Here is a 27,587-nt window from a genome sequence, read left to right on the forward strand (position 1 = left end):
TAGGTTTATGACCTCGGCAAGTGAAAATATGAAAGAATATTATATCAGGGCTACGTTCGGATTAGTGTTATAGAAATATTCCATAGCGTTATTTGTGGAAAATGAAGTATTATTGGAATATTCTCCTGCGTTACTTGATTTAGGGTTGTGTTATTCCAATAACATAATGAAAATTGAAATAACATGAGGAATATGCCGAATAATACAGCCCCAAATCAAATAACGCGGGTGAATATTTCAATAACATTGCAAAGTAATAGAATAACATCACATAATACTCGAATAACGCTTCCTTTTTTACAAATAAAGCTGATGGAATATTCCTGTAACACAGCAGGATATTCTTATAATACATCGATTATTGGAATCCGAACGTACCTCTACGTTCGGAGTCCTGACATAATATGTGCTCGGAAAATATCAAACTTTGGGTGTTAGATATTAAATGCATAAGAATTGTATGGTATATATGTAAATTTTCAAAAAAAAAAAAAAACCTGTGCTTCTGCAGAATATCTACGAAACAGCAGAAGCGGAGAAAACTGCTTGACCGTTATCAATAAACTGATAGTTCTGATAAACTTCAAGCAGAAGCTCTCTGCAAGGAACAACAGCACGAAGTTTGATGCAAGCCAGGAAAGCACCGGAGAGCTTTCTGTGGAGGCTGTAGGCTTCTTCAGGTGGTGGAGTCAGCCTGTGCTTCAACATGGTGGCACCGAGACTGCTGATACTCTGAGTCACATTCGTCAAACCAAAATCATAGCCGCCGAGCTTCGCAAATGGCAGACCGATGATGAGACCAGCCTGGACGTGGGTATCGAGCATCACCTCCGATTCCTCGCCGGTCAGAAATCCAAGCCTCCTCGACATCTCAATCACCGCAGCTCTGTCACCGTTTGCGCAGGCCATCACCTGCATCACAAAGGAAGGATGTTTAGGGGATATGTTGAGGGAAAGAAAGACTCCCATGTTGAAAATGTAAGAATTATTATCATAGATAACAAAATCTTTTATGTGATTTTGCATACATACCATAAAATTCTAGTGTTTAAACTTTGATATTTACCTAAATAGCACCTAAATCTCTAATGAACGCATCAAAAATATCACTAATATTAAGAAAGATTTACATACATACCACCCAATTCTTATGTGCTTACATATTTAACATTCAAACTTCAATTACTTTTCAGTTGGATGATTTTGAATCTGTTGAAGAGCTGTAATCGGCACTCCACTGTTGTCCAAATATAATGGCAGGTATGAAGTGCCAGGAGGTATAGGAGAAATGGCGGGGAAAAGATGGAGTATAATGCAGCTGCGAGGTTTTGATCTATCAGCATCCATTTAGTGAAATCTAGATTGGGAAGTGGGTTTCCAGTAAGATTTGTAATGTCATGCAAAACAGGAACATGATCCATCTACGAAGCCATCATACCCACCCATTTGTGCAGAACAACTTCGTGACCTGAGCCTTCCAGGTTGGTTGATGCTTTGAATGTTGCCCAACAGAAACTTCAATTGAGCAGTGATTGGATAGTCATTTGGGAGGGAATTCGCCAAATTTGTGATGTTTTCACCAGAGAAAGCAGTGGAGATGCTCATGGTGAGGGAAAAGGAATGTGTCATTGGGCAAGGGCTCTGATACCATGTAGGTGATGCAAAAGGAAGAGTACAGACAAAAGGGATAAGTAATTAATAAAAAGAGACTTCATATATTGATATGTAGGCGGTACAGTATCATTGGTATTTAGGGTCAGTTGTGATTGAGTTGGTTATCGAATATGTGGTAGTGATCAAGGTGGGTATTGCTCAACCATACAAGTAATGTCTGGTGGAGACTGAGAGTGGCAGTGCACTCCTTAATTTGTTATGGCACAGTGGTTGTAATAGGAATAATGTAATATGAAAATGGCATTCTTACTGTTAATAGGAATAAATAGGGACATTGATACATCCCACAAAATTCTTATGTATTTGCATATCTAACACAAACATTCATATTTACATGTATGCTACTCAAATCTTTGAGATCATATCAAAAATACCACCATGAGTACTTTTCTAAGTAAAATAAAACTTTTTATCATATGTTTATGACAGCAAGATGTATAAGTGTAAATATTAACTTTAGGAGTTGGATATATAAATACATAAGAATTGTGTGTATCTATGTAAATTTCCCTAAAAATAAAATGAAAAAGAATGAGATGAATTACCATACGAAGATAGTCGTCCACAAAACTGCGTGAGTACTCACGAGCTGCACCGAAGTCAATGAGATTGATCATTCTTTTCTCACTCTCAAAAAGAAAGTTGCTCCAATTTGGGTCGGTCTGTCACCAATATTAAAGCATAATTTAATGGCAAGAGAGAAAAAAATTAGGGGCATTTACATACATACCACCTAATTCCTATGTATATACATATCTAACACCTAAATTTTAATTTTTTATATTTATAACACCCAAATCTTTCATATCACAACAAAAATATTACTACTTTTAACTTTTAAAAAGTGAACAGCACTCATGCATAGGTAAGGTGGCATATATGTCAAAATTGAAATTTAGGTGCTAGAAGTGTAAAGACATAAGAATTAAGTGGTATGTTTGTAAATATTCCAAAACATTAATAGCTTAAATAAGCATTCATTCTTCTAAAAAATTTTCAGCAAATTCATCACAGCTAAAACAAGTAAATCTTCCTCAAATTCATCATAGTTAGAATAAACATGGCACAATGTTCTCATTTAGAAGACTTCCACTTTATGTAGCACCTAGACTTTAATTTTTACAGTTATACCGCTCATATTTCATATCACACCAGCATATCACTATTTTAATTTCAAAAAAGTGAAATACGCCTTTTCACGCATATCTAAAATGGCATATGTGTGTGTGTGTGTGTGTGTGTGTGAGCGCCCGCCAACTACCACTACTCTTTGGTTGGCAGAGTTTGTAAGACCCCTGGGGTCACGGATTCGATCCCGCCTATATGCGGGATAGAATTCTTAGGCATATGAGGTTAGTCGGGAGGTTCGTAATAGCCTCTGGCCAATCTTTTAATATATATATATGCATGTGTGTGCAAAAATTGAAGTTTAGTTGTTAGATATGTAAATACATAGGAGTTAAGTGGTATGCATGTAAATTTTCCAAAAAACTAATAGCTTATATGAGCATTGATATTTCTTAAAATCTTCAAGAAATTCATGAAAACTATAACAAGTAAATCTTTAAGAAATTCATCCTAGAAAGAATAAATATGGCACGAACTTCTCATTTAGAATACTTGCTCTTTATCGGACACCTAAACCTTACTTCGTACAGTTGTACCACCCAAATCTTTCATATCACATCAAAAAATATCATCATGTTAACTTTAAAAAAAGTGAGAAACACATTTTCATGCATGGATAAGGTGGTGTATATGTAAAAATTGAAGTTTAGACATCAGAAATGTAAATACATAAGAATTAAGTAGTATGCATGTAAATCTTCCAAAAAACAAATATGCAAGGAAATAAAACTAATTCACACCTACCTGCATGAATTGGAAAACAAAAAGCTCCTTCAAGGTCAGCTGAAGCAATTTTGTTCCAACATAGTTTCGTGTTTCCTGACTCAGAAGTGCAACTTTATCAATAGGAACTCCTGAGGAATAAAAATCCAAAGATTGTCATACATGGTTAAAAAATTGACTGGGCTAAGATCTCTATGGAAGCTATGGAACAAAAATATATAATGCATTTATAATGTATTTTATATTAATAATTTAAGACTCTAGAATTAGCAAATTGAGTCTGATCTAACTTAGGCTTGACTTATTAGCTCATTAAGCTTCGTTCACGAGCCATTTATTGAGCCAAGTCCAAGTTGGCTCACTAATACAAAGGATAACCCACAAGTATAATGCCCAAGAAGAGCAAATAGCCAGAAAAATGAAAGTTGATCAGAAAAAACAAAACAGTAAAGAAGAGTGAGGACCAGTATGCTGCATAGCGTGTAGCTGAGCCAAGCAAACTCATGAGCCGGTTCAGGCCTGACTCAATGAGTGGCACGTGAGCTGAGCTCAATGAGGTAACAAACTAAGCTTAAGCCAACCTCGACTCAACTTATTACCTCATGAGCCGGCTCATTAAAAAAATACTAATATAAAAAATGACTAAAATATATTAAATTTAAAATTTTATCTTTAAATTATTATAAAAGTAAAAAAAAATGATATTTCACAATTCACATCAAGTAAATTTTTATTATTTATTTCCTATTTTTTCATTTATTAGTCATTTATTATAAAACTAGCTTGAATTAGTAATATTTTCTCTATTTCATAGAATTAAGCTCAAGCTCGATTAATTAATCAAGCTCAAGGTGAGGGTGGCTCTAGCTCGGCTCGACTCACTTAAACCCCCTACACTATACTAAATATTATGGACTAGAATAAATGTTGTGGAGTCAGACAATTCCCCTATCCCTCCCATCCCCATAGAGGCATAAATGGCTTAAGTGGCGCACTGCCGCTGCAGGAAATCAGAGCAGCCGACAGGTAACTATCGTGGACAGAAGGTACAAATTTGTGCAAACCTATAGAGCTTTTTCAGCAGTAAAGGTAGAAGACTGAGGATTTGTTTGGGACAGCTTTCTATTTATTTGAATTTCAACCTGCCATGACAGTTCTAATTGGAGAATTATTTCCTAGCTGCATTCTAAAACTTTTTATGGTGACAAGCAGATTTTTGCAATCAGATACGTTAAAGTGTGATGACCAAAAGAAAATTGTTGTTTTATCATTTGAAAAAAAAATATATTTATAATTTAGAGCAGCTTTCTAAGAAGTTATTTTTTTTTACCACAACTTTACAAGCACCACTTCAAAAATCAGCAGCCATCCAAAATGAATCTCAAATATTTAGAATAATTGACAAATGAAATAGTTTTTCGAATTCCTGTAACCAAATGATGTTCCAACTTCCAAGGTCGTAACATCCACAGCAAGGGAAGAAGTGGCTTCTCCTTCAATGAATTGCTAACAATTTCGATGGACAGACTTGAAAGTATAATAATCCTCGAGTAATTACACAAATAGTTCCTGAAAATATTGATCTTCTAAATTAAGAATATCCATATACATGTGACGATAAAAAACAGCATCATCTTTTCAAATCCAATACTGAATATAATACCTGAGACAAACTCTGTTGTCAAAACCCTTCTGCTAGACATTTCACTGACAACCATGGGAACAAAGAACCCTTCTGTATCAGATAGCAACTTCCGGAATCTCATTTGGTTGGCGGCTTCGAGAACATAATCACATTCCCTAGATAGTTCTTCCCTTGCCACCTGTATATTGTTCATGATTATGGAAAGAAAAGTTAAGGGGGCATTTGGGATCAAATTTGTTTTTTATTTTCAATTTTTTTTTATTTTTGCTATGTTTTGTTTATTTTTTATTTGGAACAAAACATTATTGATATATTTGATTAAGATATGATTATTTTTAAAAATACTCCGAACACCTAAAAGTTTTTTTGAGTGTTTTCAAAATTATTTTAATTTATTTTTAGAAATAAATAAATAAATATATATAAAAAATACATTAAACAAATATGTTTCTAAAAAACAAATGAAAAATAAATAATAAAATTAATCCCCAACAATCCTAAGCAACATAGCAAAAATTAGTACTCTTTTATTCATTTATATCAATACAAAATTGTTCAAACGGTCAACATTATCAAGACCAGAAGAAGATATTATAGATTAAACAAGTAATCCATGTACAGAAATTAAAGTAGTTCTAAAAGAAATCTTTTTGTTCTGATTTTTTATAATGAAAGATTAGAAAGAAAAGTTGAAAAAATATAAACACTGAGCAAACAAAATTGAAATTAGGCATTTCGTTCGGTTTTGAATATATTTAACAATAAATTTAGTATGCTATGACGAAGAAAATTTACATAATCTAACTTTTTCAACGTAACAGTAGCGTTAATTTTAAAAAAGAAGCAGAAACCAAATGCGTTCCAGAAATCTTCATCTCTTTCAACATTTTAGTAATTAAAAAATAAACTTACAAAAAATGTGATTCTTTGAGTTTTATAACTCTTCTCAAAAGAAAGTTGAAATTCATTACTTAGACAGGAAAACATAGAAAAAAATAGAAAATAGACTACTTGTCTCAATTATTTTTGAGCAAAAACTTGCTGAAAAAAGAGCATAAAGAACTACGTATTAAATAATTAATTAAAGGGGCATTTACATACATACCACACTATGTACTTACATATCTAACACCTTCATATCACAAAAATCTTTAACATCACATCAAAAATATCCATCACTATCTTTTTAAAAGTTAAAAACACATTTTCATGCATAAGTTTATGACACAAACTGTTATGCGTGTAAATATCAAACTTTGGGTGTTAGGTATGCAAAGACATAAGAATTGTGTGGCATGCATGTAAATTTCCCTTAATTCAAACCTTGCATAAAGGAGCAAGTTAATTTAAAGAAACTAATTACCTTCATAGCTCTGTCAAGAAACAGCCCTTTAGGAATGAGATTTGTGTACTCCAAAAGCCTTCTAACATTTTCGATATCACTTTCAATGCTATTTGCAACACCAGGGTACTGAATTTTCATCGCAACTTCGAGACCGTTCTTCATCACCGCTTGATGGACCTGTCAAAACATAGCAATAAATTCTTTATTATCTTGGGGCATTTACATACATACCAGACAATTCTTATGTATTTACATATCTAATACCTAAACATTCTTGTTTACAAGCATATTGGTCAAATCTTTAATATTACATCAAAAATACCATGATTGACATCTTTTTATAAGTACATTACACATTTTCATGCATAAGTGTGTGATATCAAAGTGTTATAAGTGTAAAAATCAAACCGAGTGTCAGATATGTAAATACATAAGTTTCATTTCGTATGTTTGTGAATTTCCCTATTATCTTTAGGCCATTAGTGAATCTGAATCAGAAGTCTTCAAGTTACAAAGACCAGCTAAAAAAGAGAGAATTATTTTAATTTTTTTTACATTTTATCACGATTTAATTTCCAAAGCAATCAGGCATATTAGGAAAGATATTAAGAAAAGAAACAACAAGAGTTTTATAATAACTTTTGCAATTCTATTCTTGATATGAAAATATCAGGGAAACACACCCAAGATATAAAACGTTCTACCAGGAAGTGGTTAGAGAGAAAGAGGACACAGTAGGGAACAGTTAAAGAGTCTAGCCTTTATTCATGACATTGACCCCCTATTTATAGGAATAGGTCACACTTATTATAAAATTACAAGTCAACCCTCTCATTATTAGGTTTAAGGGGGGGAGCATTTTAGTAATTACAAGAGCATTAGAATATAATAAGGCTGGTGAATATATTCGGTCGATGAGAAATCTGTCGACTGCTCGCTACGCATTAACTTCATTGGTGCACGGTTCGGGACCGAGTAACTCGTCGATTGCCGTTCTACAGGAAATTCTTCGTCGCATTCTTCCGATGACCTCAACGCCTTCTTTGTTAGCATTCAATCCTTCGGTTGTCAAGGAGGTATCTGATCGATTGCTCATCGCTCCAAAATCATTTGTTTGCCTTGAGATTCTCACATATATGGGTGTAAACGAGTTGAACACAAGTGAGCCCAAACTCAGCTCGTGTTCGGCTCATTTATATTTCGAGCTCAAAAAATATGTTAGTGTTCCGCTCGTTTGCTTAGCGAGTCGAACATGAGTTGTTCACGAACAAATAGTCATTTTGACAACCCTGAACACGTAACCTTAAGATGTTAAGGGTTGAGGCAAGATTTAAAAATTATTGTTTATATTAAAACATCAATTGAATCTAATTTAATAATTTTTATTTTATTTTCTTAATTAGTATTTTTAATTGATTATAAGTCTTTGTAGCCGTGTAGTCAATTAAATTTTTTAAAAGTAGTACTCAACAATATTTATATAATATATATATATATATAGAGAGAGAGAGAGAAAGAGATATATATATATATATAATTGATGAATAGTATTTCAAGCCAAAAAAAAAACCGAACACGAATGAACAAATTTTTGTTCGTGTTTGGCTCGTTAACATAGCGAACGAGTTAAACGCGAGTTTCTTAACGAACCGAACACGAGCTCTTCGCGAACAACGAGTCGTTTGGACAGCCCTACTCACAGACATTTTTCATATACATATTTAGTACTCTGATTATCTTGCTCTTCAAAAGCTACACAGTATATGATGATAGAAGAAACTTTTTAACACGTATTAAATAATTAAATGACATTATTGCACAATAACAGATTTCTCTGGATCAGACCATTATAAATAGGCGTTGATGGTAAGTAGGGCTGTAAACGAGCCTAACTTAAGCAAGCTAAGCCTCATCTTGTGTTTGGCTCATTCCACTTTGGCTCGTGTTCGAAATAACTCATGAACAATGTGTTCTTGTTCGGTCGAATAATATATTCATGTTCATGTTCGGCTGTTCGGTTCGAAATAGACTCGGTACAATATAAAAAGTTGTGAAATCATGTCAATTATACTGCGGACTGCGGAATAACACTGATAACACAGTGATAACACCCGAGAAACACCCGCAATAACACCTGAGTAACACCCAAATAGCGCAGAATAACATCGATAACACCGCAGACGGCGGAATAATACTATAACACAGCGGGTGTTACTCGGTATTATTCCAACGTATTATTGGTGTGATCAGTGTTAGCACCAATAACACTGAGGACGGCGGAATAATATCTATAAAATACCGGGTGTTAATCGGTGTTATTCTGCGGTATTATTCGTGTTATTACGCAGTGCAGAATAACACCAATAGCGCCGCGGACGGAGGAATAACAACGATAACACAACGGGGGTTTTATTCTGCGGTGTTAGTGGTATTATCGATATTATTCTGTGGTGTTACACCGCGGAATAACACAAATAACACGAGATATTGAGTATATTTATATTTTTATTTATTAATTAATTTATTTGTTTATTTTCAAGCCAATTCGAGCTGAACACGAGCAAATAAATATTTGGTCCTGTTCAGCTCATTTATATTTCGAGCTTAAAAATTTGTTCGTGTTCGGGTCGTTAAGCTTAATGAACAAGTCGAACACAAGCTGCTTAACGAGTCGAACACGAGTTGTTCCTGAACAACGAGTCAAACACGAGTTGTTCCCGAAAAACGAGTCAAACACGAGTTGTTTGCGAACAACGAGTCGTTTTGACAGTCCTAGGGGTAAGGAAGGTTTGTGTCGTTTTTTTTTTCTTCTTGTTTCTTTAGTCTGCTATCTGTTCTTTTCCGGGTCTGTTGCGATGGCTAGTGAGGGAGCGCCCTCAACCGACAATAGCGCCCTCCTCAAGGCCATAAGTGATATGCGGCGAAGACTCGCAAACCCAAAGCGAAGCGAAAGCCAGCAATCGAGGCTTCCACGAAAGAGTTGAGCAAGAAGAAGATTGTGTAGGGGTAGAGAGTGAGGGAACATAAGGATCGAACTGGGTCTTTGAGTTTTCTCGCGGACTTTTCACAAAGGAAAGCCGCGTAGGAGGTTGTAGGGCGTACTTGTGATCGTCTTTCAGGCGCCCATTGAAAGCGGTCACTCCTGCCAAAAGAAGAGGAATGTCCGTTCAGACTGTTGCGGGGACTATGACTCCCTAGGGGCTCGGGAAGGCACTAGCTGAAGCGAAGACTCAGCTTCAGTCGCAAAAGGGTGGGCTTTCCTTCGAGGGTGGACTAGAGGAGACCGGTGAGAACTTTATCTCTTACATCACTTTTGAATGGTATCAAGTTTTGGGTATGTAGTCTGAATCATGTTTTTAGTATTCCTTTTGCAGTTGCAGGATCTCTAATGATCGCTCCCACTTCCTCAGACACTGACGGGAACCCTAAGGGCGATGTGGCCTCTGTGGAACAAGCCACGGAGAGGGGAGCGAATAACGGGGAGCAAGTTATTTTGGAGTAAGGAACCATGAAGTCGAGGACCATAGAGCAGGGCACTGTAGGGCAGGACACGATGGCCCAAAGGATAAGGGAGAATCCTTCCTTTGGTGAAGGCAGGAACGTGGGCGGCCAAGTTCCTCCTGGCGCGGCAGCAGAGGAGGAGGCTGGGAGCGCTAGGTGTATGCCAACTTTTTAGTGTGCCTCCTTGTCGAAATGAAGTAGTGCTTTCTTCATCTCATAGTAAAACCTCGAAGAGATAGTGATGGAGTCTGAGTTTCTAGAGCGAGTCGACCCAATAGAAAAGGAAGTTGCTGCACTTCGTGAGGAACTAGCTATTTTTCAAGGGGAGATGTTGGTTGATCGTAAGGAGATGGCTCGGTTGTGTCAGGAGTTATCGGTCGTTAGAGAGGTTTTCGCCGCCTAGCTGAGGGATAGTCATAATGACCTCTTCGAACTGGGTGGCAAATTTATGTATGAGCGACTGCATCAATGAGGGCTTGTCACGGACGAAGCCGCAAACGACAGCTTAGTTAGGTTTTTCCTCTCTTAGTTGTATCAGAGGGTGAGGCATGATGTCATTTCTAGTAATGACTATTGCAAATTTTTGTAAATAAATAAATATAATGCAAATTTTCATTTCTAGTAATGACTATTGCAAATTTTCATTTCTAGTAATGACTATTTTTCCTCAATTACCACGCGGTTCTTGTCACACGTCTCATTGGTGGTGTTTCATTTTACACGCTAATCTGTGTGTGTGCACACATACATATATATATATATATATAAACACACACACACACACACACACATATATATCTGCATGGGAGAGGGCTTCGTAACCTTTATTTTTTTGTGACTCTTTAGTCCCCTTTATTCCTCTTCTTCCCTCTCCTCTTATTTGCGTTGTTACTAATCGTATGGCGCGGAAGTACTCCCAGCAATCGTTTGGGTCAATTTCAGCCTCGGAAGTCTGATTCTCCTGCAGCAGAAATGAATGAGATTCAGAGCCTTTACATTTCTACCCTTCTATCCAACTTCGGCCGACCACCAGCCATGAGCGGCCGAAGAGCCATTTTTCTTCGTATTTGACTTCTTATAAAGATCAGTTTAAAATGAGACTTCATCTGCCTTGCAAGGAATTACGATCAATTTTCGGATGGTACGGGGTTATTCCTAGCCAAGTTTTTCCCAACTCGGTGGCTTCCAAAATGACATTCATCCTCTTTTGTCGAAGGGTAAAGATCCCTTGGTCGCTCGAATTCTTCAGCCATTTGTTCTCATTTCAAATCGGTCGTGATAGCTATGTTCAATTTGTGGTCGGCTCTAAGATACATTTGATGGGTCTTGAGAATACGATAAAATATTGGAAAGCAAAATTCTCGGTGGGCTCTTGCGGTGGCTGGGTGATCGACACCGTTTCAATGGAAAGCGAGGTGAAAAGGTGAAGTCCTTCTGGTAATCGCAGAGATCATAAGACACTAATCGAGGGTCAGCGCATCTCATTGTTTCAATACCTCAATCCGGACATGATAAAGTGTATAATTCGGCTTGATGATAGTGAGACTATGACCAAAGGATTGTGAGCGTCATCAGACGCTCAAGAAGTGGCCAAAGAGAAGGCCGCCGAGAAGAGGGTGGCCTCGAAGAAGCAGCTAGGCAAAAGTGATCCTGCCTTGTTTAGGAGAGGTGAGGGTCGGACTGCTCCTATTGGTTCGACCGAAGAAGGTGCTCAAGGTAAAAAGATTTTTCCTTCTTTTAGTTGCTTGTATGTATGAGTGTGTGCTTATATTGTTTTGTTGTGTTATTCGAAGGAAGAGGCGGGTAAGACTCGCAGAGCGTCGGATTTTGGGGCTTCTCGTCCTGTCCTTGGATCGTGGGTTTGCATGAACAAGAAGAGGCAAGTCACTCTTTTCGTCCAATCTCGATAAGAACTGAGTCGGAAAGAGAACCAGGAGATGCTGAAATGGTAGAGGGTGATGTTCCTCGAAGGAAAGGAAAGGCTTCTGTTTCAGAAGCTAAGCTGCCTCCTCATCTGGAAGTAGGGATTCCATCCTAGTAGTTATTCTCTCATCACCGAGGGGCTGGAGTTTGGACGAGCAGTCATTACGCTCTTCTTGATAGGGATACCTTGTGTTACCCTTTTACCCCTTTGAATGCAGACTACCCATCGACCTTAATGAAGGCTTTCTAGTCTCTGGCCTTTGCAAAGCACCTAAGAACGATGGACAGACGAGATATGCATCAGGCAATCGATTGCTATCATGTTCTTGCATGGGTGGCCTCGCATTTTATGAGGGTTCTTCTGGATTGGCCGAAGGGATGATTGAGAGAGATGCCTCGCGGATAAAAAAATTGAGGCAAAGGGCCACCAGGGTCGAGGAAAGGCTAAACCTGTCTCTGGAGCAGACGAATAGTTGAAAGAGAAGATCTCCTCTATGATTACCCAAGAAGAGCGTGTTGAGGGGCTTTCCCGTAAAATTATGATTGGTACATCTCTTGTTGTAGAGATATTTGTGAAGCATGGACTGGTTGATCCCAAGTGGCAGAACATGGAGGAGTTCGGTACGTTAGTCTCAGATTCAGAGGGTGAAGAACAAGAGTCGTTGAATGGGAAGTCGGACGACGCCAAGAGAGCTGAAGAAACTAGGGAAGAGGGTGATGCAGAATCATCTAATGTATAGAGCTAACGAGAGATCTCTGTTTTAGTTTTCTTTTGTTTTGATGTTTACACATGCTCGTATAAAAATTTTGTAACTCAATTTTTGTAAACATACTTTATAATGCAAGGGATTTTTTGAAATTGGAGGGTTTAGTGCTTCGAGTTTTCTTTCTTGTGCTCCACAATAGTTCTACTTTATGGGTAATTTCTTGCTCTCGTGAATGGTTGGCAAGCGTGTGGAAAATGCATCCATGTAAATTAGGCGCAGAGCAATCGTTTGCATATCTCTCGCGAAGATTGTCACTGTCGGGTGTTAATTTTGTAAATTAGACGCAGGAAAAAAGTTCGCGCGCCCCTTGCAGAGTCTCGTTCTCGGGTGTCGATACGTCCTATAGGCCTCTCGCGGTCATTAGACAACTGTCGTGGAGTTTATCGCTGTTGGGTGTTAATTTTATAAATTGGGTGCAGGACGATCACCGGCGCACTCCTTGCGGAGCTTGTCGCTTTCATGTGTCGATACGTTCCATAGACCTCTCACAATTGATAGATACTCCTCGTAGAGCTTGACGTTGTCGGGTATTACCTTTGTAAATTAGGAGCAGAACGATCGTTTGTGCACCCCTCGCGGAGTTTATCGTTTTCGGGTGTCGATACGTCTCATAGGCCTCTCGCGATCGTTAGACAACCCTCGCGGAGCTTGCCATTGTCAAGTGTTAACTTTATAAATTGGGTGCAAGGATCGTTCACACACCTCTCGTGGAGCTTGTCGTTGTCAAGTGTCGATACATTCCATAGGCCCATGACGATCTTTGCACGAATTGATATGTTTTAGTAACTCGCAGAGCCGATTTTCCACGTGTGATAGGGTCGGTTCTCCAAGGGTAGAAGCGTCAGTTCCCCGAGTGTAGCTGTGTCAGTTCCCTGAGCATGACTGCGTTAGTTCCCCAAGCGAAAAAATAATCAAAGAAAGTACCATTAGTGATATTGAATATGTGAATTTTAAACTTTTAGATGGTATGTAAACGTCTTCATTATATTGAGTCTTTGAAAGAAAAGAATGGTTATACAAAACAACCATGACAATGTTCCTTCTACAAGTAGGGATAGCTTAAAAGGAAATTTTTCTTTAGATTGTCACCACTCTAAGCTCGAGGAACATCCTTTCCTACGAATGTCTTCAGTATGTATGATCGGGTCCAGCTCTCTGGTGAGTGATGTAGGGGTCGAGATTTGATCTAGCTTCCTGATGGCCTGCTCCCTGAAGGCGGGTTGGCTTTTTCAGCACTAGGTCCCCTGGAAAAAATTTATCTTCGCGTACATTTTTGTTAAAATATTTGGTTGTCCTTCGCTTGACCTCTTCTTCTAAGAGGGTTGCGTTGGCTCGATTCTCCTCGGCCAGATCTTGGGCGAGCTTGACTCATTCGTTGTTTGCCTCAAACCACTCTCCTAGATCCTCCTCATCAAAGAATATAACATATACATAAAAGGCATTAGTTTTGATCTTGTATAAGCAGCTGAAATAACAAAATAAAAATAAAAATCATACTATAAAGAAACTAAGAAGCAATTGAAAATCTTCACAGACTGAATTAGTGATGGCCAGCCTACTATGGTTCGATTGCATGTCATGCAATTACTATGCTTCACGAATAAAAAACACTCTCAATGCCCAATTGCGCAACAACTTTAAATATTGAAAAAAAAAATATTAAATCTTATGACATAACAAAGAATATAACATATACATAAAAGGCATTAGTTTTGATCTTGTATAAGCAGCTGAAATAACAAAATAAAAATAAAAATCATACTATAAAGAAACTAAGAAGCAATTGAAAATCTTCACAGACTAAATTAGTGATGGGCAGCCAACTATGGTTCGGTTGCATGTCATGCAATTCACAGCAAAATCACATAGAATGAAGGACAGAGTACTATCTAGCTGTAATTGTTGTATTCGGCTGGTAACATGACTGACATTTCATGGGACAACAAAAATAGAGTCTGTTCGGTGGACGTGGACGGTGTTGTTCGGTGGACGTGACTGACATTTCATGGTCCCATTTACTCTTTGCTCCTACATTTTGCCATAGCAAATTGAGGATGATCTTATTTGTAATCTCCGTCTGTCTGTTAGTTTGAGGGTGATGTACGGAAGCAGATTTAAGGTTGATCCATTCACTCTTACAGAAATTTTAAACTCTTTTGTCGGCAAATTAGGTTTCATTATCTATAACGATGATAAGGGATAATCCGTATCGGTAAATCAGGTCAGTCCAGAACTACCTCCGCAGTTATGTGTGCCAGAGGCTTTGCTTCGAACCACTTAAGGAAATAATCGACAGCCGCCGGTAAAAACTTCTGCAATCCTCTTAACGGGGGATGTCGGGGCCCCACATGGTGAACGGCCAAGGAGTGACGATCGGGTGAAGTTTTTTTGGGTCGGTTGATGGCGTAATCGTTTATATTTCTGATATTATGTACACCTTCGGGAATATTCTTCGGCATCTTTGAGTAAGTTTGGCCAGAAATAACTTTGTCGTTGGGTGAGCCAGCGTCTTCCCCCCGGAATGGCTCCCACACTCTCCGCCATGAACTTCTCGGAGTGTCCTCAACTTCGGCTTCCCCAATACACTTTAGGTATAAGGATTTGACCGACTTCCTGAAGAGTTTTCCTTCGACTAGAAGGTAGAAGGACGGCCTTATATTTGAATCTCCTACGATTGGTGACTTATTTGTCGATCTCCCTCGATCTTGGGTACAAAATATATGAGTTCATCCAGCTCTTCTTCTCCTCCTGGTGAATCTCCAACGTTAGTGGTTCTTCGATCGGGGGCCGACCGAGACTTTGAAGTTGTCCTCCTAGATGAAAGCTCCGGGATCGAAAGCCAGTGACCTGATTTTCCTCTCTTCGGACATGTTCGATTCTGAAGCTGGCAAAGTGGTCCGTCTCCGCATTCCCTAGGTACTTTGTCATAGTCTCGTCTCTGGTTTCAAATTCTGCATTGATCTAGTTCATTATCAGTTGTGAATCAGCTTTTACCATTATGTGAAAGACTCTCATCTCCGAGGCTAGGTGAAGTCCCGCAATCAAAGCTTCATATTCTGTTTGGTTGTTAGTCAATGGAAAATTTACCTTTATTGGGTGGTGTTGACTTCATTTTGAGGTTTTCTTTTCCCTTCCCTATATACTATAGGATCTAGCCTTAGAATTTTTATTTTGACTCTCCTAGAGGACTAGATTGGGATCTATACCACTGGAAAATTCGAGCTACTTCTTTGTTTTTTGAAGTTTCATATGGGCGGTTTGAGATCCTCAACATTCGATTTAGTCAATTGAAAAGCCAACATATTGAAGCTCAAATTGAACTCCTATAGAAATTTGAAAGACATAGGTGGACACCATGACGTGTGCAACGTTTGACTTGTCACCGCGAGCGATGTGTTTGACTTTGGCTGTCACTTATGCGATGACCGGTCAACATTTTTTATTTTATTCATTGTAACGGCTCCGATCGGGCCAAAATAATTTCATTTATCGCGCTGCGCGTGAATTGAAGTTAATTTGGCGCGATCGTCAACGAATTTGTTTGGATGACTCTGGATGACGAAACGGACCACTCCATTACGTTCAGACATCGATTTTAGCTAGGGAGGACACCCCTTTTGTTGGGGGCGCCGCGCATGAATGAATTGCACAAAATTTGATATTTTCTTTTAAATAAAAAATAATAAAAAATTAAAAAATGGGGTCTTTAAAATCCCTAAATTTAACCTCCCCCTCACACGTGTGCCTCCCCTTTCTCCTCTTGGAACCAAACCGTGCCCTAGCTCCCTTTGCTTTTCTCGACCGAGTAGCGAAGCCACTTTTCGGTTTCTCAAATCACCTTCTCCCTCTCTGGTTGCGACTGACCTTCGTCTTCGGTCATAACTGCCGGTCATTTTCGTGTAACGGTTTTTACCGCCCAAATACGTAAGCCTCATCGGCAAGCACCTCTCATTGCCCCCTCGTTGGCTATAAATACCCCCTTGTGGGGAAGATTTAAGAGAGTGATTAATTCTTTGCCTTGGATTTCTGTTTGCTATTACCTCTGAATTTCTTCCTTATTTTCTGAGATCTTTTTTGGCTTTGAGCATAAGGAGTCTGTGGAAAGTTTTAGAGGCAAAACTTGGAAGAATTTGGTTTCCTTTTGAACTCCTGTCTCACGACCTTCTTCTTTCTTCAACCCTTCAAAGTTCTTACTGCAGTAAAGGTGTGGAGGTAAGGATTTCATGACTTCACTTTCTTTGAAACATTTCTTATGATGGGAAGATCGTTTTCTTTCATGCCATGAAATTAAATTCAAGTTAGTTTAGGATTTTGAGTTAATCTTTGGATTGCTTAAGGGATATATAAGTTGTATTTCTAAACAGTTGTTTTTGAAGCAGTTTCTTTAATGTGGAACACTTGAAATAGTTAGATTTGCACCGTGCTTAAGGTTATGGTTCAATTATGAGGATTACACTTCATTGGATGCTTTCTTGAGGTTTTTCTGAAATTTCTTTGGGAATTGGTTTTACTCCTTATAACTGCTACCACATTCTGGAATATGTGCTAGATGAAAGTTTTTTTTTTTTTTTATTTTAATGCTTAGAATTTCTTTGTTTTGGGACTGGTGGTTTCTCTTGGTTCCTCTTCGCCCGTGAGCATTCAAGTATAATCTCCTCGGTGTTAGCTGATGGCCCTCTCCTGCTGTCTTACCTGAGAACACCTATTTGTTTTTTTTTCCTTTCGTGTTAGCTTGCAACTCTCCTTGTTGCCTGGTTTTTTTTTTATAAAAATTTATGGGTTGTTTAGCCTTTGGGCTGCAGTTTCTCTTGGCTAGAAAGGTATATTGAAACTTCAAGAAGTGTTTTAGAAGAAGTGTTTTAGTTTTGATTACTATCTTCTCGCTACATTGTTTTAACATGGAGATCTATGGATTTATTTGATTAATGGGGGCTTCTGTTTTGAGCTTCTTGGTTATCTTCGGTTTGAAATAAATGCATTTGGATTTGTCTAATTTTGGAGGCTTTGTTTTAAGCTTCTCGTTTATCCTCTGTTCGAAGTGGAGATCTGTGGATTCATTTGATTAATGGAGGCTTCTGTTTTAAGCTTCTCGTTTATCCTCTGTTTGAAGGAGAACTTTGGATTTGCTTGATGTTGGAGGCTCTGTTCTAAGCTTCTCGGTTGTACTTTGTTTGAAGGAGATTTTTGGACTTATTTAATAATAGGGGCTTTTGTTTTGAGTTTCTCGGTTTTCTTCGGTTTGAAGTAGATGCATATGGATTTATTTGATTAATAGGGGCTCTTGTTTTATTTTTGGGTTTTTTTTGTTACCCCATTTTGAAATGCAGGCATGCGGATTTATCTGATATTTAGGGGCCTTGTTTTGTGCTCCCCTGTTGCTCCTATTCGAATGTACATTGGAGTCATTTCTTGCTTTGGACAGCTTCTTTAGTGTCTCGATTTTATTCCTATTACTGCTGCTCCTATTTGAATACATGTTGGAGTCATTTTTTGCTTTGAGTAGTCAGTGTTGGGGCTCGGTTTTTGCTCTTCCTGCCGCCCCTTTATTCGAGTATAAATATTGGAATATTTTGGTATTTTGAATAGTTGTTTGAGACTCGATTTTGCTCTTCTTGCTGCCCCTTTATTCGAGAATATATATTGGATATTTTTGGTGCTTGGGCACTTGGTCTTGAGGCTGGCTTTTGCTTCCTATTCGAAATATATATGTTGGATGAAAATTTGGTTTTCTTCTAAAAGTTTTTTTTAACTTATTTTGGGGCTTAGCTATCCCTTTGTTGCTTCCCCTGGTCGTGGGCCTTTCTGCTATTTCATGGGTGTGAGTGTAGTTTGGTATTCCTTAGCCGTGAGCTTCCCTGTTGCCTTACCCAAAAATATTTACTTGTGCTTTCTTTTATGTTATCTCACGATTTTCCTTTGCTGCCTGAGAATTAAATGGTATGCATATAAATCTATTATCATTCTTTAATGACTATTTGACTTGGTGATCTTTGCCAGCATGTTAGAATAGCATGTTAGAATTGAATAATTGAATTTCCAAGAAATGCATAAGTTGAAATTTTGTAGGAATATCTATTTAATCCTTAAAGTATTGTTGGGATTGGCTTCCTGGTTACATGAATTTCATGGGTTTGAATTTCACAATATGAGAGTATAAGCACATTCCTCTTTGGAAAGATTACAATGATCACATGCACAGTTTTAAAGTTTTGAACTTAAGGGTGGAAGGTGGATGTTATAGAAATATTTAGATGTTTATTTCTTCCAATCTCTTGATGTGAAATATCTAAAGTCTCTGTTGGATAAGCATATGGAATATCAAAGTGACCTATAAGTTAGAGATGCGGGGAAACAAGCAATGATGCAAAGAACCACTAATCTGTTTTTCTTATAGCTAAAAATATAATCAATATTCAATTAGTGAGATACCCTTTCATTTCCTTAAGCCGTCGGTAGCCCTAATCCTTCCTTAAAAGGTTTGAGAACTGGTAGCTAGAAAAGAACAGATACTCCAAATCATACACAGATACTACACTTGCAAAAAGAACAGATACTACAAATCATACACAGATATTACACTTGCAAAAAGAGCAGATACTACAAATCAAACACAGATACTACATTTGCAAAAAGAACAGATACTACGAATCATACACAGATACTGCACTTGCTAAAAAAATAGATATTACATCCATAAAACGATACACCACATCCTGATAAATTCAGATACTATTCAATTCACAAATCTATTAAATGAAAGGGTTCAGGGCTGCCCGACTATAGGGATGATTCGTTGGTGACATCTAATTGATATTGATAGGTTGACTTCGATATTTCGGTTGCCTGTGGGATCGAGATAAAAGAGAAAAGAAGTCTAGTCTGAGCCTAACCCAAATTAAAATCTTATATCTCACTTTAAATTTTCATATGTTTATCATTTAGTCTTTCCCTTATAATCTACAAATGTTTATCTAATCCCTTTATGTTATGAAAATTGTAATATGTTTTGTAGCATCGCCAGAATCAACCAGGTACATCTTTAGTTGTTTTAGTTTTTTCTTTACTTTTCCTACTACATAGTTCTTCATTTAATGTACATTTCTTTTCTTTTTGTACTGTACTATATCTTTCTACATGTTTTTTTTGCATTTTTACCGTACTTTGCTATATAACTTCCTCTTCTTTCTTTATTGCACTATATTGTATACATTCGCCTATATCGTGTTTTTAGTTACTATATTTTGGTTGTTTATACAGTCCCCCCTAGGATAGGCCGCTCGAGGCATGATTTTTTTTTTTCTTTTCTTTACTCTTTTCACATAACGAGATAACGACGTAGTCGAATGACGATTCATCCCCGGGCAGTGATCGAGACGACAATCTGGAGCAAATGACAATTCATCTTCGGATGGCGCTCGAGGTGACAACAGAAGACGGCGGCATGAGGAGCTTCAACCGAGCTTCCGTAGACTTAAATAACATACTTATAGGACGTCGAGGTTGTTCGTCTAGTACGACGTAAATCCTCACACTATCTTTTAGGACTTTCTACAATTTTATATCGTATGATATAAGTCCTAAATTTTTTTAGGATTCCGAGGTCGTCGTTCGATACGACATAAATTCTCTTATTTTCTCAAGATATTTGCATATGATATACAAACATAAGTCTTGAATATCTAAATAATTTGCAGAACTAAAACATCAAATAACTTCTCTTTCAAAGACGTAAAGTCAAATCATGGGTTAGTTTGAGATGTCACTGAATCTTTTTCAGTATCTTCGACATCTCCTACTTTTCACTTCTTTAGATTCCAGAAATAACTGTTCCTATTCGAACCTATCTCATTTGACTTTTCATATAAGCAATCGTGGAAACCTAAACGTTGAATTCTTGAAGACGAAATACTGATCTTAATCAAGAGTTTTCTTATGTGACTTCGGTTGTCTAAGATGTAATTAACTATAGGGGCTTGCCGCTATAGGAAATTAAGAACTCAGATTAATCTAAACTCTGTCTAATTTGTGCATTAGATAGGGAAATTTGTCGGCTATAAATTTGCAGACCAAAATAGAGTCATAAACTTTTAAGTTTATATAGTTAAGTCTATCAATAAGTGATACGTTTATCCTTCGAGATGATATATCTTTTATAGTATCGTGCTCAAGTATCGAGCTCAGCTATTTAAATAATTAGATATATGAGGTCTATACGGTCTCATCATTTTCCAAAAATAAAAAATATATATATCATTTTCACAAAATTAAAATAACCATTATATATATATTATATTAAATTTAAATTATAAAATCTTATTTTCACAAAATTAAAAAATATATAAAAAATATCCGACAGGTGGTTGACATTTTCCCCTACGGGCTGCACAAGAAAACTCCAAGTTCGGCACCTGATTGATCGGATGCGCCATCGGTGAACAGGGTCCAAGTCAATACGTCGATTGTCATATCCTCATTTGCCCCTCTTGATTCGGAAAAATCTGCAAGGAAATCTACAATAGCCTGTGCCTTTATAGTCGTTCGAAGATATAGGAGGTCAAACTCGTTGAGTTCCACAGCCCATTTGAGTAGCGAGCAGAACGCTCCTACCAGGTGAGAACAGATTTTAATCAGTGATATGTGATAACTTATATTGGGTGTACCAACAAATATGGTTGGAGCCTCTGTGCTGAAATGATCAAGGCAAAGGTCAATTTCTTCATTATTGGATACCAGACTTTGGCGCCTTTAAGAACCCGGCTAGTGTAGTACACTAGATGCTGCTTACAGAGTTCTTCTCTGGACAAGACCAAACTAACGGCTTCGGGCCGACCCTAAACTAAAGATAAAGTTTTTCCTTCAATTTTGAGAATTGAAGGAGAGGAGGAGAGGCGATGAACTGCTTGAGGTTCCTGAAGGTCTCCTCACATTTCAGTCTCCATTCGAAACATTTAACTCTCCTAAGTACTTTAAAGAATGGGGCGCACTTATCAATTGACTTGGAGATGAATCTGCTCAAACTTGTGATCTGACCAGTTAGATTTTGGATTTTGTGTTTTTAAGGGAGGAGATATTGAGAAGTGTTTGTATCTTTTTCGGGTTAGCCTTTATGCCTTCAGAGGTTAGCAAATACCCCAGGAATTTGTCTGTTGCGGCCCCAAAGTTGCATTTCAGTGGGTTTAGTTTCATTTTAAACTTTTAAAGTGTTAAAAAAAAATTCGTTTAAGACCTCAATCTGTTGTTCGACCGACCGATTCTTAATCAGTAAATCATCGACATACACCTCAATGTTCTTTCTTTTTTATTAGTAAAAATTACATTCATGAGGCATTGATAAGTGTTCCCGACATTTTTAAGTCTGAAGAGCGTTCAATTGTAATAATAAACTCCCTCACATGTAATAAAAGAGGTCTTTTCCGCGTCAGCTAGATGCATCTTGATCTGATGGTACCCGGAGAATGCGTCGAGAAAACTTAGGATTGAATGGACGGCCGTCGAATCCATCATAACATCAATCCTTGGTAGAGGGTAAGAGTTCTTCGGGCAAGCAGAGTTTAGGTTGGTGAAGTCTACGCACATCCTCCATTTTTTGTTAGCTTTCTGCACCATCACTACATTGTAGACCTAGATAGGGTATTGCACTTCCTGAATGTACCCGCCTCCTCCAGCTTCCATACTTCCTCTCGGATGGGTCACGTCAACGTCGTGGTCGAGCTTCTAATCTTCTGCTTCATGGGTCGAGCCAATGGATCGACGTTCAATATGTGGCAAGCAGCGTCGATTAGCACGCCTGGCATCTCAACGACCGTCCATGCGAAAATATCTCGATTTTCTAACAAGGTTTGGACCAGCAGCTTCTTGTGACCTGCATCAAAAGCTTTACTTATAAGAAAACATCTACCAGATTCTCCTTCGACAGCCGGAACTTCAGTAGTGGTCCCGTTGATCTCGAGGCCACCTTCCATTGGGTTCTGGATGTCAAGATGATTGTGCACCACGTTGCTTATGGCTCGCAATTAGCAGACCAAGGACTATTTTAGGTCACCCCTGATCGTGATAATTTCTCCATCTCCAAGAGACTTAATAACAACATAGTAAATAGAGACCACTGCCTGAAATCATTCAGTAGCAGTCGGCTGAATATAGCATTATATGTTGGGGGTGAATTCACTACGAGAAAATCTTTCGTGGGTGTAAACTGTTTCTCGTTTTCTCCCCAACGTACCGAGAGCCCGACCAACCCCAGCACTACCTTCCTTTCGCACGAGAATCGATACAGCGGTCCGGTCGGCGTAGTCATCCGATCTACAATGAGACTTAGTTTGTTGAATACTTGCTTGAATATACATTCACAAAGCTCCCTATACCAATGAGGACGCGTCCTACTTGATAATTGTTTATTATAGTTGTTATTAAAACGACATCGTTGTATGGATTCGCTTTGGGGCTCGTCGGTCAAAAAAATAGATGAATGGTCTTTGAGTTTGAGGCAAAGATTATGGCACAGAATTCCCCCGTATGATGTCTCTTTCGGCTTGTCCTCCTAGGTGGTTTGTTTCCTCCAAAGATTGCGGGCACATACCTCGCAATGTGAATGACATTGGTGTAAATGGGTCGGTCAGTCGTTCCTCCTGCGGGACTTCCCCTTCTTTATCAGCTCCTCGATCATGCTCTGCAAGTGTTTGCATTCTTCTGTATTGTATATGTGATCTCTGTGATACTTACAATAATTTATGTTATCCTGAAGAAAAGCTCTGACCCTCATCGGTGTTGCTTTCCTAAAGAACTCATTTTCTTAGATGGCGTCCACTATTTATGCCATGATATATCGGTGGTTTTCGCAATAGTGGGATGATCGGTGATTTTGGACCTTGGTTTATCGTCTCTGATCCTCATGACGCTAGGTGAAGTGATTGTCGAGATGACCCTTGTAGTGGGAGTTGTCGGACAACTGTGCACTTTGTCTGGGTTGCCATCTGTTGCCTTGAGGTGGTCTCTTCTGGTGTCTGTTCGGCGGGCTTAGGGGCATTCTCATAAACGACGATATACTTGTTAGTCATTTCTACATCTGAATCAAGCTTTGTGGCTCTGCGAGTTCGAGGTCGAAACAAAAACTCTCCGACCGCACCCTTTGTGTCGGCGCGGCCTGAGCCATGTCGGGGTTCAAGTCCTCGACATCAAGTGTTTCGTCTGAAAGCGTGCAACAAACGACCGCAAGCTCTCGTTGGCTCACTGCTTCGGTTGCCACAAGGATGGGCCGCTTTTCGTAGGCCTCAGGGCACTAGAAAATTGTGATAGAAAGAGTCTTTTGAACTCTGCAAAATAAGTGATTATCCCCACGAGCAACCTGTCAAACCACCTTAATGAGGTTGATCTCAATGTCGTGAAGAAAAGCTTACACTTGAGGGCATTCAAAATTTTCAACAGGCATATAGACGATTCGTATGACGCGAAGTGGTCGTTAGGATCCAACCATCCTTTGTATGAAACCCAAGGAGAAGGCGTTCTCCGGCTGCCTCTATACTTCGATCTACAATGATTGGTTCCTCTCCTCCACAGGGGAGGATATGGCGTTGTCTTGGTACAGCCCGCCATCTAGCTTCTCTTGTAGACGGATCACTCTTCCTCCATTGCTTGTTGGTGGTTCTCCCTAAGCGGGGTTAGGTGCCCCTTGCGGGACAAATTCTCCTCTCGGGACTAAGACAGCTCCTAAGGCAGTCACGACTCTGAGTTTCTCCTCAAATTGTCATGATATTTTGTTAGTGATCTGAGTTTTCAAATCTTGCAGGCCTTATTGGACAAATTCTTCCATAAACTCCTTAGTGCATACTGCTTCCACATTGTTCCTCTGACTAGATTCTCCCTATTGTTATTGTTGGGTTCCTCTTCTTGTTGACGGCATGTTTCCAAGCTCACCGCATCTTAAAGGATGTTGAATCCGAAAATGTCTGGGAAACACACCCAACATATAGAACATTCTGCTATAAAGTGGTTAGAGAGAGAGAAAGGACGCAGTAGAGAACGGAAAGAAAGTCTAGTCTTTTATTAATGACATGGACCCCGTATTTATAGGAATATGTCACATTTAATATATAATTACAAGTCAGCCTCTCATTATTAGGTTTGAGAGGGGGGCTTTTTGGTAATTATAAGAACATTAGAGTATAATAAGGCTGGCGAATATATTTGGTTGATGAGAAGTCTGTCAACAACTCGCTATGACTTAACTCCATTGGAACACGGCCCAGGACTGAGTAACTAGTCGATCAGTTTTGGAGTTAATCGTCGTTCTATAAAAAATTCTTCGTCGCATTTTTCTGATTGCCCGACCTCAACTCCTTCGTTAGCATCCAATCCTTCGGTTTTCAATAAAGCATCTGATTGATCTTTCCTCGCTCCAAAACTATTTGTTTGCCTTGAGATTTGTTTTGCTATTTTTTTCATATACATCTATGTAGAGTCTTATACCTCAGGAAAGAAAGAAATTATGCAAAATTATGATCCAGTAGACTCGCCAAAATCAATAAATTATGCTAATTGCGATTTGGATTTTTGTTCGAAATGTATGTAATTTTTGGTAAGTTTTGTAACTAAAAATTTCCATAAAACAAAAATGATAACTACAAGGCAAAATAAGCATTCAGAAACTTCCTTCTAATATGTTGGCCATCCCCACCTTTTAAGGAAGATAATCAAAATGTTTTTTTAAATTCAATATTTAATAAAAGGTCGATAGAATATTTAAGATAACAATTTTTTTGGGGCAATTATATCATGATTGAATTAAAACTTTTGAAGATGGCTAAACCCTTTCCTATAAATAGAAGGCCTTTAGAATGTTGTTTTCAAGTTCAAAGAAAGACTAATATCCTTTTTCTCAATTTTCTCCATAGCCAATTTATTCTCTCCTCCTAGATACCATCACCAAAAATTTCGATGACCACCACTAAGTATTTTGGATAAACCGACCACAATTTCATCAAAATAGAGTGATTCAAAGACCTATTTTTTCCTAACTCATTTCACTACAACTTCGTAGTTGAGCACTTTTGCACTTTTGCTAATTCAACATTCGTTGATTCCAAATTTGCATCATTACGTGCCACTTCTCATCACTCCATAGATCCATTAGCTGAAAGCATCTATTAGAAAAAACTTCCAAGCTTGGGGCATTTACATACATAGCACATAATTCTTATGTATTTGCATATCTCACACCTAAACTTTCATATTTACACACACAACACTCAAATCTTTAATATCACATCAAAAATAGCACTATTACCACATTTTAAAAGTGAATCCCACCTTTTCATGCATAGGTGTAAAGCACTAAAGTGTTAAGTTATGTAAATATGAAAGTTTAGGTGTGAGATATGTAAATGCATAAGAATTGTGTGCTATAAATGTAAATTTCCCAAACTTTAAAAATTCACATAAAATCATGACCTAAACATCATAATGGTTCCAAAAGTCCTCCACGCTCAAAGAATAGATCAAATTAATTTCAACATGCAATCCATATAAGATCGAGCATAGCAATCATTCAATGTTACAGTAAAAAAAGCAAAAAAAAAAATTTAAAATATATAATAAATCACTACTGTTGCAAAATCAAATGGATGAAGATCAATGACCTGCCCTATGCTTGCTGCAGCAACTGGTTCATAATCAAAACTCAGTAATTTTGTCGACCAAAGTGTACCTAATTCAGCATCCAACACTTCGTTAAGCTGACTCCTTGGCATCACATCAGCGCCTTGCCTAACAATATCCAAAGCCGCCAAGATCTGTATGAGAGATGAAAAATCAGTAAGAGCAGTACACGGTTAGTATAATTTAGGGGCATTTACATACATACCACCAACTCCTATGTATGCATATGCCTAGCACTTAAACTTTACATTGTAAATTTATGCAACCAAGGTCTTTCATATCACATCAAAAATACGCATGGTGTTTAGAGGTTAGATATGTAAATACATAGGAATTAAGTGCATGTACGTAAATCTTTCTATAATTTAAGTGGTGGCACCAAATGAGATAGCATGCCGCTCCATTCAATCTCACTTAAGTAAAATTTTGCATAGTATAAGAAGCTCTCTGATAAGTAAATTAGTCTATCAGTATTAGTTTCTATAATGAATTTTTCCTATTTGAAAATACCTAAACATCAAGATAAACTAAAGACGTAAGTAATAGAAGTTGATTTCTAAGATTTAAGCTATGCAATACAAATCAAAATTGTAGCAGCATGATCATTATCCGCTGGCCCGTCCATTTATTCTTGGGAAATTTATACACATAACACCCAATTCCTATGTATACATCTAACACCTAAACTTTATCTAATACATTTATGCTACCCAAATCATTCAAATCACATCAAAAGGACCACCATTTTAGGTTGTAAAAAGTGAGATAGACCTTTTTATGCATAGGTAAGATGGTATGCATGTAAAAATTTAAGTTTAGCAGTTGGATAAGTAAATACATAAGAATTGAGTGGAATAAATGTAAATCTTTCTTTACTTTGGTTTGTGTTATTGAAAGCCCTACATTTAAGCTCCGAGTGCCCTTCGGTATTACACTAATATCTCTCCGTTAGCTATTGATCTTGGAAGTGACAAATACAGCTTGAACTTGATTAAAATTAGTTGTTAAATTTTTCTCATCTGATAGAACTCGTTTTCTAAATTTTTTCAAGTATCAATTGTTATGTTTTTAAAATCTAGACAAGTGCAAATTGTTCCCAAAATCTCAGGAACCAAAAGGTAGTTTTCGCTAAAATAATTGAAAATTTTGGCTAACAAGAGCGCAATAATAGAAATTAAATGTAATGATCACTATAAAAGGGTGCTTTCCAAGGAATATATATATATAT

At 37.8% G+C, this 27,587-nt stretch overlaps 1 protein-coding gene across 1 annotated transcript in view; it reads right to left on the reverse strand.

Annotated features, from left to right (window-relative positions):
* Positions 1 to 27,587, reverse strand: part of LOC110030570 (protein ABC transporter 1, mitochondrial) — a 33,280-nt gene continuing 5,693 nt past the window's right edge. Inside the window, exons 3-8 of the mRNA XM_020733336.1 lie at positions 26,341 to 26,493; positions 6,534 to 6,692; positions 5,189 to 5,348; positions 3,547 to 3,656; positions 2,220 to 2,336; positions 1 to 912 (exon numbers count right to left, since the gene is read on the reverse strand). Coding sequence (XP_020588995.1) covers positions 517 to 912; positions 2,220 to 2,336; positions 3,547 to 3,656; positions 5,189 to 5,348; positions 6,534 to 6,692; positions 26,341 to 26,493 — 1,095 coding nt within the window. The 3' untranslated portion in view covers positions 1 to 516. The remainder of the gene's footprint in view (positions 913 to 2,219; positions 2,337 to 3,546; positions 3,657 to 5,188; positions 5,349 to 6,533; positions 6,693 to 26,340; positions 26,494 to 27,587) is intronic.

This window comes from Phalaenopsis equestris, unplaced genomic scaffold (assembly GCF_001263595.1).
Source record: "Phalaenopsis equestris unplaced genomic scaffold, ASM126359v1 Scaffold000741, whole genome shotgun sequence".
Lineage (NCBI taxonomy): Eukaryota > Viridiplantae > Streptophyta > Magnoliopsida > Asparagales > Orchidaceae > Phalaenopsis > Phalaenopsis equestris.